We start from the raw sequence: 16154 nt of genomic DNA, 5'->3' as shown, positions 1-16154 counted from the left end.
TCTTCATAGAAGAGGACATGACAAAACCTGTTCCCCCTCAGGAGACTAAAAAGATTTGACATGGGTCCTCAGATCTTCAAAAGGTTCTACAGCTGCACCATCGAGGGTATCCTGACTGGTTGCATCACTGCCTGGTATGGCAATTGCTCGGGCTCCGACCGCAAGGCACTACAGAGCGTCGTGCGAACGGCCCAGTACATCACTGGGGCCAAGCTTCCTGCCATCCAGGACCTCTATACAAGGCGGTGTCAGAGGAAGGCCCTAAAAATTGTCAAAGATTCCAGGCACCCCAGTCAAAGACTGTTCTCTCTGCTACCGCACGGCAAGCGGTACCGGAGCACCAAGTCTAGGTCCAAGAGGCTTCTAAACAGCTTCTACCCCCAAGCCATAAGACTCCTGAACATCTAATCAAATGGCTACCCAGACTATTTGCATTGCCCCCTCTTTTACACCACTGCTACTCTCTGTTGTTATCATCTATGCATAGTCACTTTAATAACTCTACCTAGATGTACATATTACCTCAACTAACATCCCTACAAAGCTGGGTGTTGGTTCTAAGTGATCCTACAGTGATGTCAGTGTTTGAGAAGGAGTATAAAGCACYAACTTTTATTATATATAATATATAATCTATTAACAGAAAATACCTAAAGACCAAAGTCTACTATCTTTAGTCAAAGCCTGCAAAACAATAGAGGGCAATAGGCTCAATGAATGTAAAACCCCACAAAACAAAACTTCCTTATTAGTCTTAGTGGAGGTGGATTGTAGTATTCTGAAAGTGGAGTTTGGTCATTTGTTCCTTCATGCAGCGATATAACTCATCAAWACCTTTTATCTCAATATTCCTTCCTCATATCAGGTTTTGATGTTACTGTAGACCACTTTTATTGAAGCCCTGTCTCTTATGCAATRCTTATTTCTAGGTACAGAAGTAGTCTGAATCACAGACATTTGTTACATCAGAAGAGATGGTGGCATCTGTAGTCATMTTTCTTACCATGGCAAAACTCTCAGGTGAGACCTTATCYGCTGCACTCAATAAAATACAGCCACACATAGGTTAACCCTAAAAGCACCGACAAGGGACAATTTTAAACCCAAGGGGTGAAACATGTCATAATTTCTAAACCCTTTTTTGATCCTTCTGAAAATGTAGGACCATGATTTCTGTGTTAATGTATTCTCTGCTCCCATGACAGTAGGAATGGTTCTTCAATCAATAGCAGGTTCTTTGTCAATATTCAGATGTAGTTTCAATGATGTTCATGTCCATCTCTAAGGCCATACACATTTAATTAAATGTTTAACGGATTGGTGTCAGATCTTGTCCATAGATGGCTTACATGGTAAAGATATCAATATGTAATTTTGTAATTTGGGTGAACTATCCCTTTCAGGTGGTGACAAATGCTGCTTAATATTTGCTTGCACAAAATATAGTCATTCTACTAGGCACAATGGCTTCCACAGTGGCTTCCAAAATTGTCTTGATAAAATAATTATGTTATAATTAATTTTGGGGGCGGCAGGTAGCYTAGTGGTTAGAGCGTTAGGCCAGTATCCAAAAGGTTGCTAGATCGAATCCCTGAGCTGACAAGGTAAACATCTGTCGTTCTGCCCCTGAACACTGTTCCGAGGCTGTCATTGTAAATAAGAATATGTTCTTAACTGACTTGTCTAGTTAAATAAAGGTTACACATAAAAGTTTTGGAGACATGATAATCAAGCCCTGTTATTGTTTCCTCAGAATATTGTGCTGGTCTAGAAGTGCTTCCTCCTGGACCTGTGAATAGATCATTGGGAGGAAATGTGTTTTTCAAAACCACCATCAATCCAACCACACTTAGTGCAATCGTCTGGACTTTTGGTGATCCCCCTGTCATCATTGTTGACTTTCTCAGTTCTGAAGGTCCTGTGATCGGAGAGGGATATGTTGGCAGGATCAGTCTGGACAATRGCACTGGATCTCTGGAGCTCTTGAAACTGACCATTGCTGACAATGGAGAATACAGAGTGATCCTAAGAGAGTCTGATTTGATGTATTTGTCAAATACTTCACTGAATGTCTATGGTGAGTACACCCTGAGTTCCAAAAGTCCCTTAATTTTAAAGTTGAGTTGTCAACTAATGTGAATTGAATGTACTTCCATACATAAAAACAATACAAAACTAAAAACAGAATGTGCTTGTTGAAATGCAGTTACTCTAGTCTTTTGATGGTGCAGTTACAATTTATTTGATGGATATCTCTTGAAACTCTACTACATACATGATCCATGGTCAGAAGCAGAGCTAGTGTGAGGGCCATGGGTGCGACCAGCGTGGGTTTCAATTCCAATTAAATTCCAGTCAATTCAAAAAGTTAACCAAACTCCAATTCAAATTWAAAAAATTACTAATTGAAAACCATAGAAGATCATTTGAATTGGAAATTAACTTGTTTGGGATAGGGGGCAGTATTTTGACGTCCGGATGAAAAGCGTGCACAAAGTAAACTGCCTGTTACTCAGGCCCAGAAGCTAGGATATGCATAAATTGATAGATTTGGATGGAAAACACTCTAAAGTTTCTAAAACTGTTACAATTATGTCTGTGAGTATAACAGAACTGATATGGCAGGCGAAACCCCGAGGACAAACCATCCCCMAAAAAAGAATTTCAGCTTACCACTATTTTCAATGGCTATCACTTTTATTATAAGGCGAAGTTCTCCCTGTTTGCAGTTCCTAGGGCTTCCACTAGATGTCAACAGTCTTTAGAAAGAGTTTAAGGCTGGTTTTTGGAAAAATGAGCCAGAAATTGTAGTTTTTCTAGGTGGCTCCCATTTTGGCTGTAGTGTTTCCAAGTGTGTGAATGAGAGAGCGTTCTTTGGTATTTTKCTCCGGTAAAGACAATAACGATTCTCCGTCTTAAATTTGATCATKTATTTACGTATTAGGTACCTAAGGTTTGATTATAAACGTTGTTTGACTTGTTTGGAAAAGTTTATTAGTAACGTTTGGGATTTATTTTTTATGCATTTTGATGGAGTGAAACTGGGTGGATTATTGACTGAAGCGCGGCAGCTAAACTGATTTTTTGGGATATAAACATTATCGAACAAAAGGACCATTTGTGAKGTAACTGGGAACTTTTGGAGTGCCAACAGAAGAAGATCATCAAAGGTAAGGCATTTATTATATCGCTATTTTTGACTTTCATGTCGCACCTGCCTGGTTGAAATATGTTTTTCATGGTTTTGTATGCGGAGCTCTGTCCTCAGATAATCGCATGGTGTGCTTTCGCCGTAAAGCCTTTTTGAAATCTGACACAGCGGCTGGATTAACAAGAAGTTAAGCTTTATTTTGTTGTATTACAATTGTGACTTTATGAAAGTTAAATATTTATAATACTGTAGTTTGAATTTYGCGCTCTGCAATTTCACTGGATGTTGTCGAGGTGTCCCGCTAGTGGCACGCCTTTCCCAAAGAGTACTTCCTGAATTTACTGGAATTGAAATTGAATTTACCCCAACCCTGGTGATCACCCCAGGGACCACACACAAAATAAATAAATAACAAAAAAAACTTTTCAACAATGATGTACCAAAAACCAAAGAAAAAACKTTTTGGACACTGTAAAACATGGCAATATATACAGTTGAAGTCGGAAGTTTGCATACACTTAGGTTGGAGTAATTAAAACTCGTCTTTCAACCACTCCACAAATTTCTACAGTTTTGGCAAGTCGGTTAGGACATCTACTTTGTGCAAGACACAAGTCATTTTTCCAACAATTGTTTACAGACAGATTATTTCACTTATAATTCACTGTAACACAATTCCAGTGGGTCAGAGGTTTACATACACTAAGTTGACTGTGCCTTTAAATAGCTTGGAAAATTCCAGAAAATTATGACATGGCTTTAGAAGCTTCTGATAGGTGAACTGGCATAATTTGAGTCAATTGGAGGTGTACCTGTGGGTGTATTTCAAGGCCTACCTTCAAACTCAGTGCCTCTTTGCTTGGCATCATGAGAAAATCAAGAGAAATCAGCCAAGACCTCAGAAAAAAAATTGTAGGCCTCCACAAGTCTGGTTCATCCTTGGGAGCAATTTCCAAACGCCTGAAGGTACCATGTTCATCTGTACAAGCAATAGCACGCAAGTATAAACAACAAAGGATGACACAGCCATCATACCGCTGAGGAAGGAGACGCGTTCTGTCTTCTAGAGATGACCGTACTTTGGWGCAAAACGTGCAAATCAATCCCAGAACAAACAGCAAAGGACATTGTGAAGATGCTAGAGGAAACAGGTACAAAGTATCTATATCAATAGTAAGACGAGTCCTATATCAACATAACCTGAAAGGCCACTCAGCAAGGAAGAAGCCACTGCTCCAAAACCACCATAAAAAAGATAGACTACGGTTTGCAACTGCACATGGAGCCTTAGATCRTACTTTTTGGAGAAATATGCTCTGGTCTGATGAAACACAATTAGAACTGTTTGGCCATAATGACCATCGTTATGTTTGGAGGAAAAAGGGGGAGGCTTGCAAGCCACAGAACCCCACCCCAACCGTGAAGCACGGGGGTGGCAGCATCATGTTGTGGGGGTGCGTTGCTGCAGGAGGGACTGGCAACTGCCAGGGCTGCTGGTTGCTGCTGGGAGGGACCAGGGTCTTCAAAATTATTATTCATTTATTTAGTACGTTTGTTAGTTTAAAACTACTAATAACGATTGAAAAAAATAAATATGAACATTCGAAAGGCTTGGCTCAACAATCTGTTTTCATTTAATATCATTGTCTAATTATTTTTTTTGAAAAAAGATTCATGTTGTTGTCTCGCCCTGACCTTAGAGATCCTTTTTATGTCTCTATTTTGGTTGGTCAGGGCGTGAGTTGGGGTGGGCATTCTATGTTTTGTTCTGTGTGTTGTATTTCTATGTAATTGGCCTGGTATGGTTCCCAATCAGAGGCAGCTGTCAATCGTTGTCTCTGATTGAGAACCATACTTAGGTAGCCTGTTCCCACCTGTGTTTGTGGGTATTTGTTTCCTGTTTTGTGTTGTGTCACCTGATAGGACTGTTTCGGTTCACCTGATGGACTGTTTCGTTTTTCACCTTTGTTATTTTGTATTTCAGTGTTCAGTTTAATAAATTTAACATGGACACGTACCATGCTGCATTTGGTCGATCTTTCATATTCCTCATCAGACGAGGACGAGATTCGTTACAGAAACTACCCACCACCAAAGGACCAAGCAGCGTGTAATGGACTCCTGGACATGGAGGAAATATTGGACGGCAAGGGACCCTGGCACAGCCGGGAGAGGTATCGCCGTCGAAAGAGGAGCTGGAGGCAGCTAGAGCGGAGCAGCGACACTATGAGGAATTGGCTTGAGTAACGTGCACGAGAGGCAGCCCCAGAAATTTTTTTTGGGGCACACGGGGAGATTGGTGGAGTCTGGTAGGAGACCTGAGCCAACTCCCCGTGCTTACCGTGGCGAGAGAGTGACCGGGCAGGCACCGTGTTATGCGGTGAAGCGCACAGTGTCCCCAGTGCGCACGCCTATATAAAAAAGCTCTCTACGGTCAGGGCGTGACAGTACCCCCCCCAAAAGGTGCGGACTCCGGCCGCAAAACCTGACCTATAGGGGAGGGTCTGGGTGGGCATTTCTCCGCGGTGGCGGCTCTGGTGCGGGACGTAGACCCCGCCCACCTCTGGCTTGCCCACTTGGGTGGCGCCTCTAGAGTGGGGACCCTGGCCGCCAATCCCGGACTGGGGACCCTCGTAGCGGGCCCCGGACTGGGGGCCCTCGTTGTGGGCCCCGGACTGGGCACCCTTGTAGCGGGCCCCGGACTGGGGACCCTTGTTGGGAGCTCCGGACTGGAGGGCGTCGCTGGAGGCTCCGGACTGGAGGGCGACCTGGAGCTCCGGACTGGGAGTCGCTGGAGGCCCGGACTGGAGGGCGACTCTGGAGGCTCCGGACTGGAGGGCGACTCTGAGGCTCCGGACTGGAGAGGCGCCTCTGGAGGCTCCAGACTGGAGGGCGACACTGGAGGCTCCTGAATGGAGGGCGTCGCTGGAGGGTCCGGACTGGAGGGCGACTCTGGAGGGAGGAGACGCAGAGACAGCCTGGTGCGCGGGGCTGCCACAGGGCCCACCAGGCTGGGGAGACCTACAGGAGGCCTGGTGCGTAGAGRAGGCACCGGATGGACCGGGCTGTGGGGGAGCACTGGAGCTCTGGTGCACAGCCTYGGCACCACTCCTCCAGGCTGGATGTCCAYTTTAGAACCCTCTGTGGAAAGGTTTCTACATGGAACCCAAAASGGTTCTAACTGGAACCAAAAATGGTTCTTCAAAGRGTTCTCCTTTGGGGACAGCCGAAGAACCCTATTAGGTTTTTAGATAGCCACTTTTTAAAATAATTCTATTCATATTAGTAACCCATTCTAGATGTTGCATCTTTAGATGCGAGAAAAAAAAATCCTAATAGAGGACTACTGAAATGATATTCTTTCAGTGTAGATAAAGGAAGGGCAGGTTAAAATAAAAACATGACAGCCAGACAAGCCAGTGTAAGAATCAAATGGATTTGCATATGAATGGAGTGGAAATTAGCTGACTTTGTGATCTGTAAGGTAAGTAACTTTAATGTGTCAAGCAGATTACACGTTTTTTTTGCCATTTCTGAAACGTAAAAATGTTTAAGACATGGATTTCATGTTGTAATGTTAACAAGGTACCCAAAAGTAGTTTGAATTAATTGTTTCATTTTATTAGCCAAACAAAACTTGTTTAAACAGCGAAATTGTTGCGAAAATCAGCCTTGTTTGCATAGCGATGATGAAAAGAACGTCATTTAGAATGTAATGATCTCAAAAATTCTAATCATTAGTTCATCCCACTGTTGATATAACAACGGACGATAATAGTTTAATTGAATTCCATTGTGACATAGAGGGGGACATTATTTGGCATGACAGACCCTTCGAGAGCGCACTGCCCCGTCTGTGCTGATGAGCTCTGCGCCTGTCCATGGTAATATAGCACCAGTGGTGTAGATTTTTTAAGTACAAATACTTTAAAGTACTACTTAGCTAGTTTTTGGGGGGTATCTGTACTTTACTTTACTATTTACATTTTTGAGAACTTTAAATTTTACTCCACTACATTCCTAAAGAAAATAATGTACATTTTATTCCCTACATTTTCCCTGACACCCAAAAGTAGGCTTTACATTTCCAATGCTTAGCAGCACTTATCAAGAGAACATCCCTAGTCATCCCTACTGACTCTGATCTGGCAGACTCACTAAACACAAATGCTTTGTTTGTAAATATGTTTGAGAATTGGAGTGTGTCCCTGGCTATCAGTAAGTTAAAATGACAACAAAATCGTGCCGTCTGGTTTGCTTAAGTATATTTCAGCAATTACATCTACTTTTGATACTTAAGTATATTTAAAACCAAATACTTTTATACTTTTACTAAAGTAGTATTTTACTTTCACTTTTATTTGAGTAATTTTCTATTAAGGTATTTTTTACTTTTTCTCAAGTTTGACAGTTGGGTACATTTTCCACMACTGTGTAACATGAACATAAAACTAACTTGTTTCTCCTTTTCTTTTTTAACAAACCACAATAATTATTATTATCTCATCTTGTATTAATTTCACAGAAACAGTATCTGGTGCTACTATCACAATTACCCCAAACCCACCAATCATCGAGGGGGGTTCTGTCACTTTAACCTGTGATGCAGCTGGCTTCAACATCACCAGAGAGTGGATGAAGGATGGTCATCCTGTGTCTTCTGGTGACAATATCATATTATCTGAGGATAAGAGAGTGCTGTCCATAAAGAAGAGAACAGACAGTGGAGAATACCTGTGTAGAGTCAGCAACCCTGTCAGCTCTGAAAATGCCAGTGACACTGTGAATGTAATCTGTAAGTACTTCCCTATAAGCCTGCGGATAAATCAAATSAAATCCAATTTTATTGGTCGCATACACATGCTAACTATGTGTATCYGACCAATAAAATTYGATTTGATTTGATAAATGTACCAGATAAATGTACCAACTATACCATCAACAGATGCACGTGAAAATAATATAACAATGACTGAACACACACTTTACACCAACCATTATGACTCCACCGTCACACTGATTACAAACTAATGAACTTGTAGCTCTGACTAACTAGTGATCTCTGTGTTACAGATGGACCTGATGGTATGGAAATCAAGGGTCCAACTAAAATAGAAGTAGGACAGAAGTTTACATTGACCTGCTCTACTGACTCCAACCCCCCTGCGAACTACACCTGGGTGCTTAACGGGACAAAGGTTCCTGGACATTCCCCTGAGTTCACTAAACAGAAGAGTGAATACTCTGACAGTGGGGATTACACCTGTACAGCAACAAATGATGTCACCGGAAACAAAATATCTGTGGTCCTTAAACTGTCAGTAAAAGGTAAAGTTAGTAGAAGACAATATAAACATAGTAAGTAGATAACAGTTACATCTGGTCATTTAGCAGACCCTCTTATCCAGAGATACTTACAGTTAGTGCATTAAGTTAGCTATGTGGGACAACCAAATATCTCAGTCATAGTAAGTACAATTTTCCTCAAAGTAATTATCAGAAAAGTCAGTGCTAGTAGAAGAAAAGTTTTGCATTCCAAACGTGTTTTAAAATAGTGCCTTTTAGTTGTGTTTGTTGTGTTGTAATTGTCACTTAGATGCACTGTAATGTGCAGTACTGCTTGTTCACTGGGTGTACCCTTTCTCTCATCTCTGTATGGTTCTGTCTCTGGTCTCTGCAGCGGTGGGCTCTCTAACTCCAGACGGACTATCTGTTGTTGTCATCACTGGGATTGTGATTATAGTGTTGCTGGTTGTGGAAGTGGCAGTTAGTGTTGCAGTCTATTTCATCAAGACAAATATGTGAGATAAGAAACGTTTCATTCAAACAAGTGTATTTTCTATCACTGCCGGCAATAGACATTATAGGCTCTGTTTTCATATTGATCTAAACTGATCAGAAAAAGGGACTGAGTATATTTCAAAAGCACCATAAACTTTTAAAAACATTGTAATATTATGTTCTAATCTTATAACTTCACTGTAAACTGTTAAAARCACTGTAATATCATGTTCTTATACCTTTAAATGTTTATTTCTTGTTGCATATAGAAGCTATGTAGAGCCAATGCATCGAGGAGGTAAGCATATGCTTTATCTCCAATCTTATAATGAATCATGTTTTCAAACATTTGTTTTATCCATTTACATTAAAATTGTCATTTAGCAGTCACTCTCATCCAGAGTGATTTACAGTTTCCATGGAAGAATTAAATGGATTCAGACATATTACATGATATAGTACAACAYCACTACTACTGTAATAATGTAACAATGCTTATGCAGACAAATGCAGACAAGATAACAGCAACTATACAACCCCTCTATTTGTGTATCTCTTAAAGGCTCTCAACAACCTGTATATGAGAACCCATCACCTGTGTATGAGAACCCATCACCTGTGTATGAGAACCCATCACCTGTGTATGAGAACCCATCACCTGTGCGTGACAACACACTACAAAATCAATCTCCACCTCTACCCCTGACAGTAAGTAAAACATGGTCACCCCTGGGATGTGTCTGTGCACATCTGTATTCTACTACAGTCTTACTGTAATAAACAAGATTAATTTGCTTAACAGGATGTACAGTGTTGAAAATACTGTATGCAGAGACTGTTTGCCTATTATATAAGTTTAGTTTTGACTTAATGACAACTATTCAGTTTCTGGCGTTTTCATGTTATTCACTAACACATGATCGCTGTAAAAGTTTGTTTAGGACTTTGAGGTTATGTATTTTGTCATGGCAACTGTTGGTATGGYTGTTGCCTTCTATGTTCTGCAGTTGTTTACTTCTGCTTTTATCCCAAATTATGAAATGCAGGACTTCAAGAGTACCTATGATACTAGGATAATGGTAAGTTTGTTCTAGACCACATGGCACCATGTGACTGTAATACTGTAAAAACAACCGATTTATGTGTTATATGTTAAATGGTATTCATGATGTATTATAGCTGATAAATGGAAGTTAATGTTCCTTTCTTTTCTCCCTTACTTTCCTACTAGCAGTAAGAGGTCAGGAAGAGATCTCCATTCAACCACCATTATCCAGTTCCACAATCAACACAAAGAAAACCTGCATGATAACACCCAGTGTGGATCTGAAATGTAACGTACATAATAGATTTATGCTATGTTTGTCTGCTTTATTGTGTAATTTCTTAACATTGAAAAGAAAACCTTGTTAATGAAAGTAGATAGCGCATTACTGTACTGTAATTTTATAAATTAGAGCATAATAAATGCCAGTTAAATAAATAACAAATTATTTAAATGATGTAAAAACAGAATGACTAATAAATAATGCCTGCTATTTTCCTACTACTCTGTTGTTCTTTGTGTCAGACCAGTGATTACCAGTTTATAAAATATATACTGAACAAAAATATAAAAGCAACATGTAAAGTGATGGTACAATGTTTCATAAGCTTAAATAAAAGATCCCAGAAATTGTCCGTACACACAAAAAAAATATTTATCTCAAATTTTGTGCACAAATATGTTTACTTTAGTGAGCATTTCTCTTTGTTAAGATAACCAATCCACCGGACAGGTGTGGCATATCAAGAAGCTGATTAAACAGCATGATAATTACACAGGTGCACCTTGTGCTGGGGACAATAAAAGGCCACTCTAAAATGTGCAGCTTTATCACACAACACATTGCCACAGATGTCTCAAGTTTTGAGGGAGCGTGCAATTGGCATGCTGACTGCATGAATGTCCACCAGAGCTACTGCCAGAGAATTGAATGTTAATTTCTCTACCATTTCAGCAGACTACGCATAACCATGCCAGCCCACGACCTCCACATCTGTCTTCTTCCCCTGTGGGATCATCTGATACCAGCCACTCAGACAGCTGATGAAACTGTGGGTTTGCACAACAGAAGAATTTCAGCACAAACTGTCAGAAACTGTCTCAGGGAAGTTCATCAGTGTGCTAGTCATCTTCACCAGGGACTTGACCTGACTGCAGTTAGGTGTTGTAACTGACTTCAGTGTGCAAATGCTCACCTTCGATGGCCACTGTCACGCTGGAGAAGTGTGCTCTTCACGGATGAATCCCGGTTGTATGGCATTGTGTGGGCGAGCGGTTTGCTGATGTCAACGTTGTGAACAGAGTGCCCCGTGGTGGSGGTGGGGTTATGGTATGGCCTGGCATAAGCTACGGACAATGAACACAATTACATTTTATCGATGGCAATTTSAATGCATGACGAGATCCTGGAGGCCCGTCGTCGTGCCATTCACACACCATCATCACCTCATGTTTCAGCATGATAATGCACGGCCCCATGTCGCAAGGATCTGTACACAATTCCTGGAAGCTGAAAATGTCCTAGTTCTTCCATGGCCTGCATACTCACCAGGCATGTCACCCATTGAGCATGTTTGGGATTCTCTGGATCGATGTGTACGACAGCGTGTTCCAGTTCCAGCCAATATCCAGAAACTTTCCCTAGCCATTGAGTGGGACAACATTCCACAGGCCACAATCAACAGCCTGATCAACTCTATGTGAGGGAAATGTGTCGCGCTGCATGAGGCAAATGGTGATCACACCAGATACTGGCGTTTTTTTTTTATCCAAGCACCTACCTTTGTTTTTAGCGTATCCGTGACCAACAGATGAATATCTGTATTCCCAGTCATGTGAAATACATAGATTAGTACCTAATGAATTTATTTTAATTGACTGATTACTTTATATGAACTGTAACTTGCATTTTGTATATTTTGTTCAGTGTACTTTAGTTATACGATTCCATATTACCATAAATATGAATATATTCTCAACACTTTATAGTCATGAATACCTACAATTCTGACAATGTATGAGGCTCCTGAACTATTCATGTTTTTGGTTTCTGATATCCAGCTTCTTCTGATATGACTAATCCTGTTATTCTGGATCTGCGGTATTACCTACTGACCTTCAGTATTATATGTTCCTACAAAGCTGGGTGTTGGTTCTGAGTGATCATAGAGTGATTATAGCAATGGTTATGGTCATCAAATAACCCAACTCTATATGAGTCCCTGTACTGAACGATACTCCAAGACACAGGACATTTGGCCCCGCCACAGTAAACTATGGGCAGATTCACTCTTTTTTTCAGACACTTGACACATGAGATGGCATGAAAGTAGCTGCAATATTTATTTTCACCATGGCAGTACTCTCAGGTGAGTTTTTACCTGGTGTTCTCAGCAAATTACAGAGACAAGGAAGTCAAAGAGGGACATTAATTTGTCTTCATAAGGAGGGCAGTCATCTAAGTCTTCTAGGAATTCCCTGTTTCAACTATTGATAAGCGTGATCTTACAATTTGCTTCTGAGTAATGTCATGTTTTAATTGACTTACTTTATGGACTGCTGTTTGAGTCAAATTGTAAAAAGGACACTCAATAAGCTATTGATATAATGATTAACATTCATAATTGCCATCATTCATGGCCAGCAGGTCAACATGTGTTTCCTTCTGAACCTGTACACTGAGCTGTAGGAAAGAATGTAAACCACATACAGTATCTCATCCAATTACATCAGTAGCCTTGAAAGTTAATGGTACCAATGTAATAACCTCTCCTCTGACACAAATGAACTGGGATACAATGACAGGATCACTCCTGTCATGTGCATGTAACATACATTATGAATGTTATGAATTATGATTATGAATCGGTTCTGCTTTTGTCTCTCCAGGGTCTTGTTATGGATTAGGTGTGTTACCAGATGGCCCCCTAGTTGCGGCAGTTGGAAATGTGACATTCACCACAGCGGTTGATCCAGCGGTCAACATGTCCACAATATTCTGGAGTGCGAATGGCCTCCATATAATCAACGCTACCATCACTCATGACAGCATCCGGCCTGGATATGAAGACAGGGTCACTCTGGACAGAACCACTGGTTCCCTGGAGCTCAGGGACCTGGCCCCGTGGGACGGTGCAAAATACAAAGTATCCCTTTTTCTTAAAGAAGGATCACCGCTGGGTGGGGAAACAAGGCTGGAGGTGTATGGTGAGTACTGTTGTTGGAGCACTTCTGATCCAGATCTAGTAAATGGTTTTACCATCAAGTTAACTTTCCCTCTGAGGTGAAATCAAAAACATCTGTAGAGTAGATTACATATTTTCAAATCAAATAAATGTTTATTTGTCACATGCTCCTAATACAACATGTGTAGACGTTACCGTCAAATGCTTACTCACGAGCCCTTTCCCTACAATGCAGTTAAAAAGTAAGACAATTATCAAATAAAAATATATAGCTGTTTCACAATTGCAGTCAGTTGTCTGGGCACAGTGCCATTTCTCCACCTGATTTCTTTCTAATGATCTCTTGTATTTTTGTTAGTAGTGTATGATGAAACAAGGTGTTCAGCAGTGGTACATTTTTCAGAAATTGTCATCTAAGCAAAATAAAAAGTAGTTATTCTGTTTTTAACCCACTGAGTCAGTATCCAACGTGGTGATAACTCCCAACAACACAGACTTAGTGGAATTCAACAGCTCTGTCAGTCTGTCCTGGTCCTCCTCTGGCTCCTACCCCTTCTCTTACCTCTGAATGGCAGCTCTGAAGTCATCCAGTGATGGACTTCAGTTTGGTGACGGGAACAGCACTCTCACCATAGTCAATGTGACGCAATACAACGATGGGCCGTTTAGCTGTAATGTGTTCAACCACGTCAGTAATGGAACCAGCCAGCCTCTAAACCTCACCATCAGTCCCTTTTCATAAAAGAAACTGTATGCCTCTGTATTTTAATCCAATGACTTGTTATTTTTGACTTTGCAGATAATCCTCAAGTATATTCTACTGGCTCTATGACTTACACTTGTTGACCACTCTAGCTGGTTGATTTTTGCCTCTTGGTCTTGACCATGATATTGATTGGACACTGTTTTACTGGGCTTACAATGGTTTTCAAATATGTTGCAGATGGTCCAGAAAACACMACAATGAAGGTGACCCCTCTAGATGTACTGTATGGATCAGGGTCAGACCTCACTCTGTCCTGCTCAGCTGAGTCCAGTCCTCCTGCCCAGTTTCAGTGGGATCTGAATGGAACACTGCTGTCCAATAAAGGCCCAGAACTCAGGCTGGAGAACATCCAGGCCAGTCAGAGTGGTAGCTACAGCTGCTGGGCCCATAACACCAGAACCCTGAGGTACSAGACATCTGAACCTTCTGACATCACTGTGCTGGGTAAGTGGTAGAGAGGAGAAGGAGACAGACATGGGAGGAAAGAAAGAGGCTGGCTCTTTAGGTTTCACAGATCTTAAGGGGTCACATCTGATCTGGGATGTTGGGTCTCTGGTCCGTGTACAGTAAGCTTTCTTTGAACTCCTTTCACAGAATCAATATCTGGTGCTACCTTCATTACTTCCCCAAACCTTCGAATCATCCAGGGGAGTTCTGTAACCTTAACCTGTGACGCTTCTTGCTTCAACATCACCAGAGACCGGATGAAGGATGGTCAGCATCTGTCTGCTGGTGTCAATATAACCATCTCTGAGGATAAGACAGCATCTATCAATCCTGTGAATACCTGTGCAAACTCACCAACTCAGTCAGCTCTGCTGAGGTTGAATACAGTCTGACTGTACACCGTAAGTAGTCTTCTATACGCATGTTATGATGTCCATACAATGTTTTCACTCCTTTTGTATTCAAATCAAACAAGCACAAAATAAATGGGATGAGTGATTTATGAATGAACAATCTGGCAACACTTCAACATTTCCTGGTTAGTATGTGTAGTCTTTCTGTCATCTCTGGTTCTCTACATGGTATCTGCAGCGGAGGGGTATGTACCACCAGGTGAACTGTCTGCTGGTGCCATTGCCGGGATTGTGATTAGAGGGTTGGTGGTTGGGGGAGGGGCAATTGGTGTGTCACGAACGTCGTCAGGGAAATGACTGGACCAAGGTGCAGCGTGGTGAGCGTACATATTTCTTTATTAAGAATGTCGCCAACAAAACAAGAAACACCAAAAACGAATGTGAAGCTCACTAGGGCTACACAGGCCACTAACAAAGACAACTACCCACAACTAAGGTGGCAAAAAAGGCTGCCTAAGTATGATTCCCAATCAGAGACAATGATTGACAGCTGCCTCTGATTGGCCGAGTGTGGTTCCCAAACACAAAGAAATACAACACATAGAATGCCCACTCCACATCACACCCTGACCTAACCAAATAGAGAAATAAAACGGCTCTCTCAGGTCAGGGTGTGACATGGTGGGGCAGTCTTCATCATCAAGAAAAAATGGTGAGTAATATGATGGAACCTAGAACTTTTCATATGTCAATATTTTCATCTTTTAAAATAATACTGTATAAAATCAAGTTTCCATCCTGAACCTTCTTTCAGCTGTATGGGCTCTGCAGTAGACCTGTATGAGAACAATCTCCACATTTACCCGACAGGGAGTTAGATGAAAGTCATGACCGTTCATCTATGTCCATCTATCTTTATCTTATCTATATGTCAAATACTTCATATTAATGTACTGTAGGTGTATATATGTTTTGTATGTATTTAATACACAAAGGTTTATCTTTGTTGTTATATTTTGTTTTTACAACTGTTGTAGCTGCTGCCTTATAAATATGGTCTTTATGCTGTATCATTGCTCAAGTATTAAAGTCAAGATTATTTTATTTTCTACCTCCACTTTGCCTTAAATGTTTTGATCAACTGTGTATTTTGTATCAGACCAGCAATGAATAATAATACTTCATTTGGTGGGTGCTTGTATTTGTCCTATTTCAACTGTGTATTGATAGGCATAATGTGAATAGAACTGTAAGGGWTTTCTTCCAGGGGTGAAGGAGAGGACCAAAATGCAGCGTAGCCAGTGCTCAACATGTTTAATTAAAGAACAAGTGAACACTACAAACAACTTACAAAATAACAAACGTGAAAACCGATACAGACCTATCTGGTGCAGAACACAAACACAGAGACAGGWAACAAACACCC

At 41.1% G+C, this 16154-nt stretch overlaps 2 protein-coding genes across 3 annotated transcripts; both read left to right on the top strand.

The window, feature by feature from the left end:
* Positions 1–794: 794 nt before the first annotated feature.
* On the top strand, positions 795–10481 carry LOC111958538 (cell adhesion molecule CEACAM6-like). 2 transcript variants are annotated; one of them, XM_023979791.3, is made up of 9 exons: positions 795–1020; positions 1754–2077; positions 7677–7946; positions 8225–8479; positions 8832–8952; positions 9202–9230; positions 9495–9640; positions 9979–10011; positions 10167–10481. In XM_023979791.3, exons 1-9 carry the CDS (start codon positions 975–977, stop codon positions 10167–10169), a joined length of 1227 nt encoding a protein of 408 aa, XP_023835559.1. In that variant the 5' UTR covers positions 795–974; the 3' UTR covers positions 10170–10481. The 2 variants fall into 2 exon arrangements, with proteins under 2 accessions (XP_023835559.1, XP_023835558.1); XM_023979790.3 differs by having other exon boundaries at positions 796–1020; positions 10164–10481.
* On the top strand, positions 10177–15816 carry LOC111958542 (cell adhesion molecule CEACAM1-like). The gene is made up of 5 exons (XM_023979799.2): positions 10177–10265; positions 10933–12346; positions 12867–13184; positions 14106–14372; positions 14523–15816. Exons 2-5 carry the CDS (start codon positions 12301–12303, stop codon positions 14765–14767), a joined length of 876 nt encoding a protein of 291 aa, XP_023835567.1. The 5' UTR covers positions 10177–10265; positions 10933–12300; the 3' UTR covers positions 14768–15816.
* Positions 15817–16154: the final 338 nt, after the last annotated feature.

This window comes from Salvelinus sp. IW2-2015, linkage group LG35 (genome assembly GCF_002910315.2).
Source record: "Salvelinus sp. IW2-2015 linkage group LG35, ASM291031v2, whole genome shotgun sequence".
Classification (NCBI taxonomy): Eukaryota; Metazoa; Chordata; class Actinopteri; order Salmoniformes; family Salmonidae; genus Salvelinus; species Salvelinus sp. IW2-2015.
The sequence above is the reverse complement of the archived record's forward strand: the minus strand, read 5'-3'. Positions and strand labels throughout refer to the sequence as shown.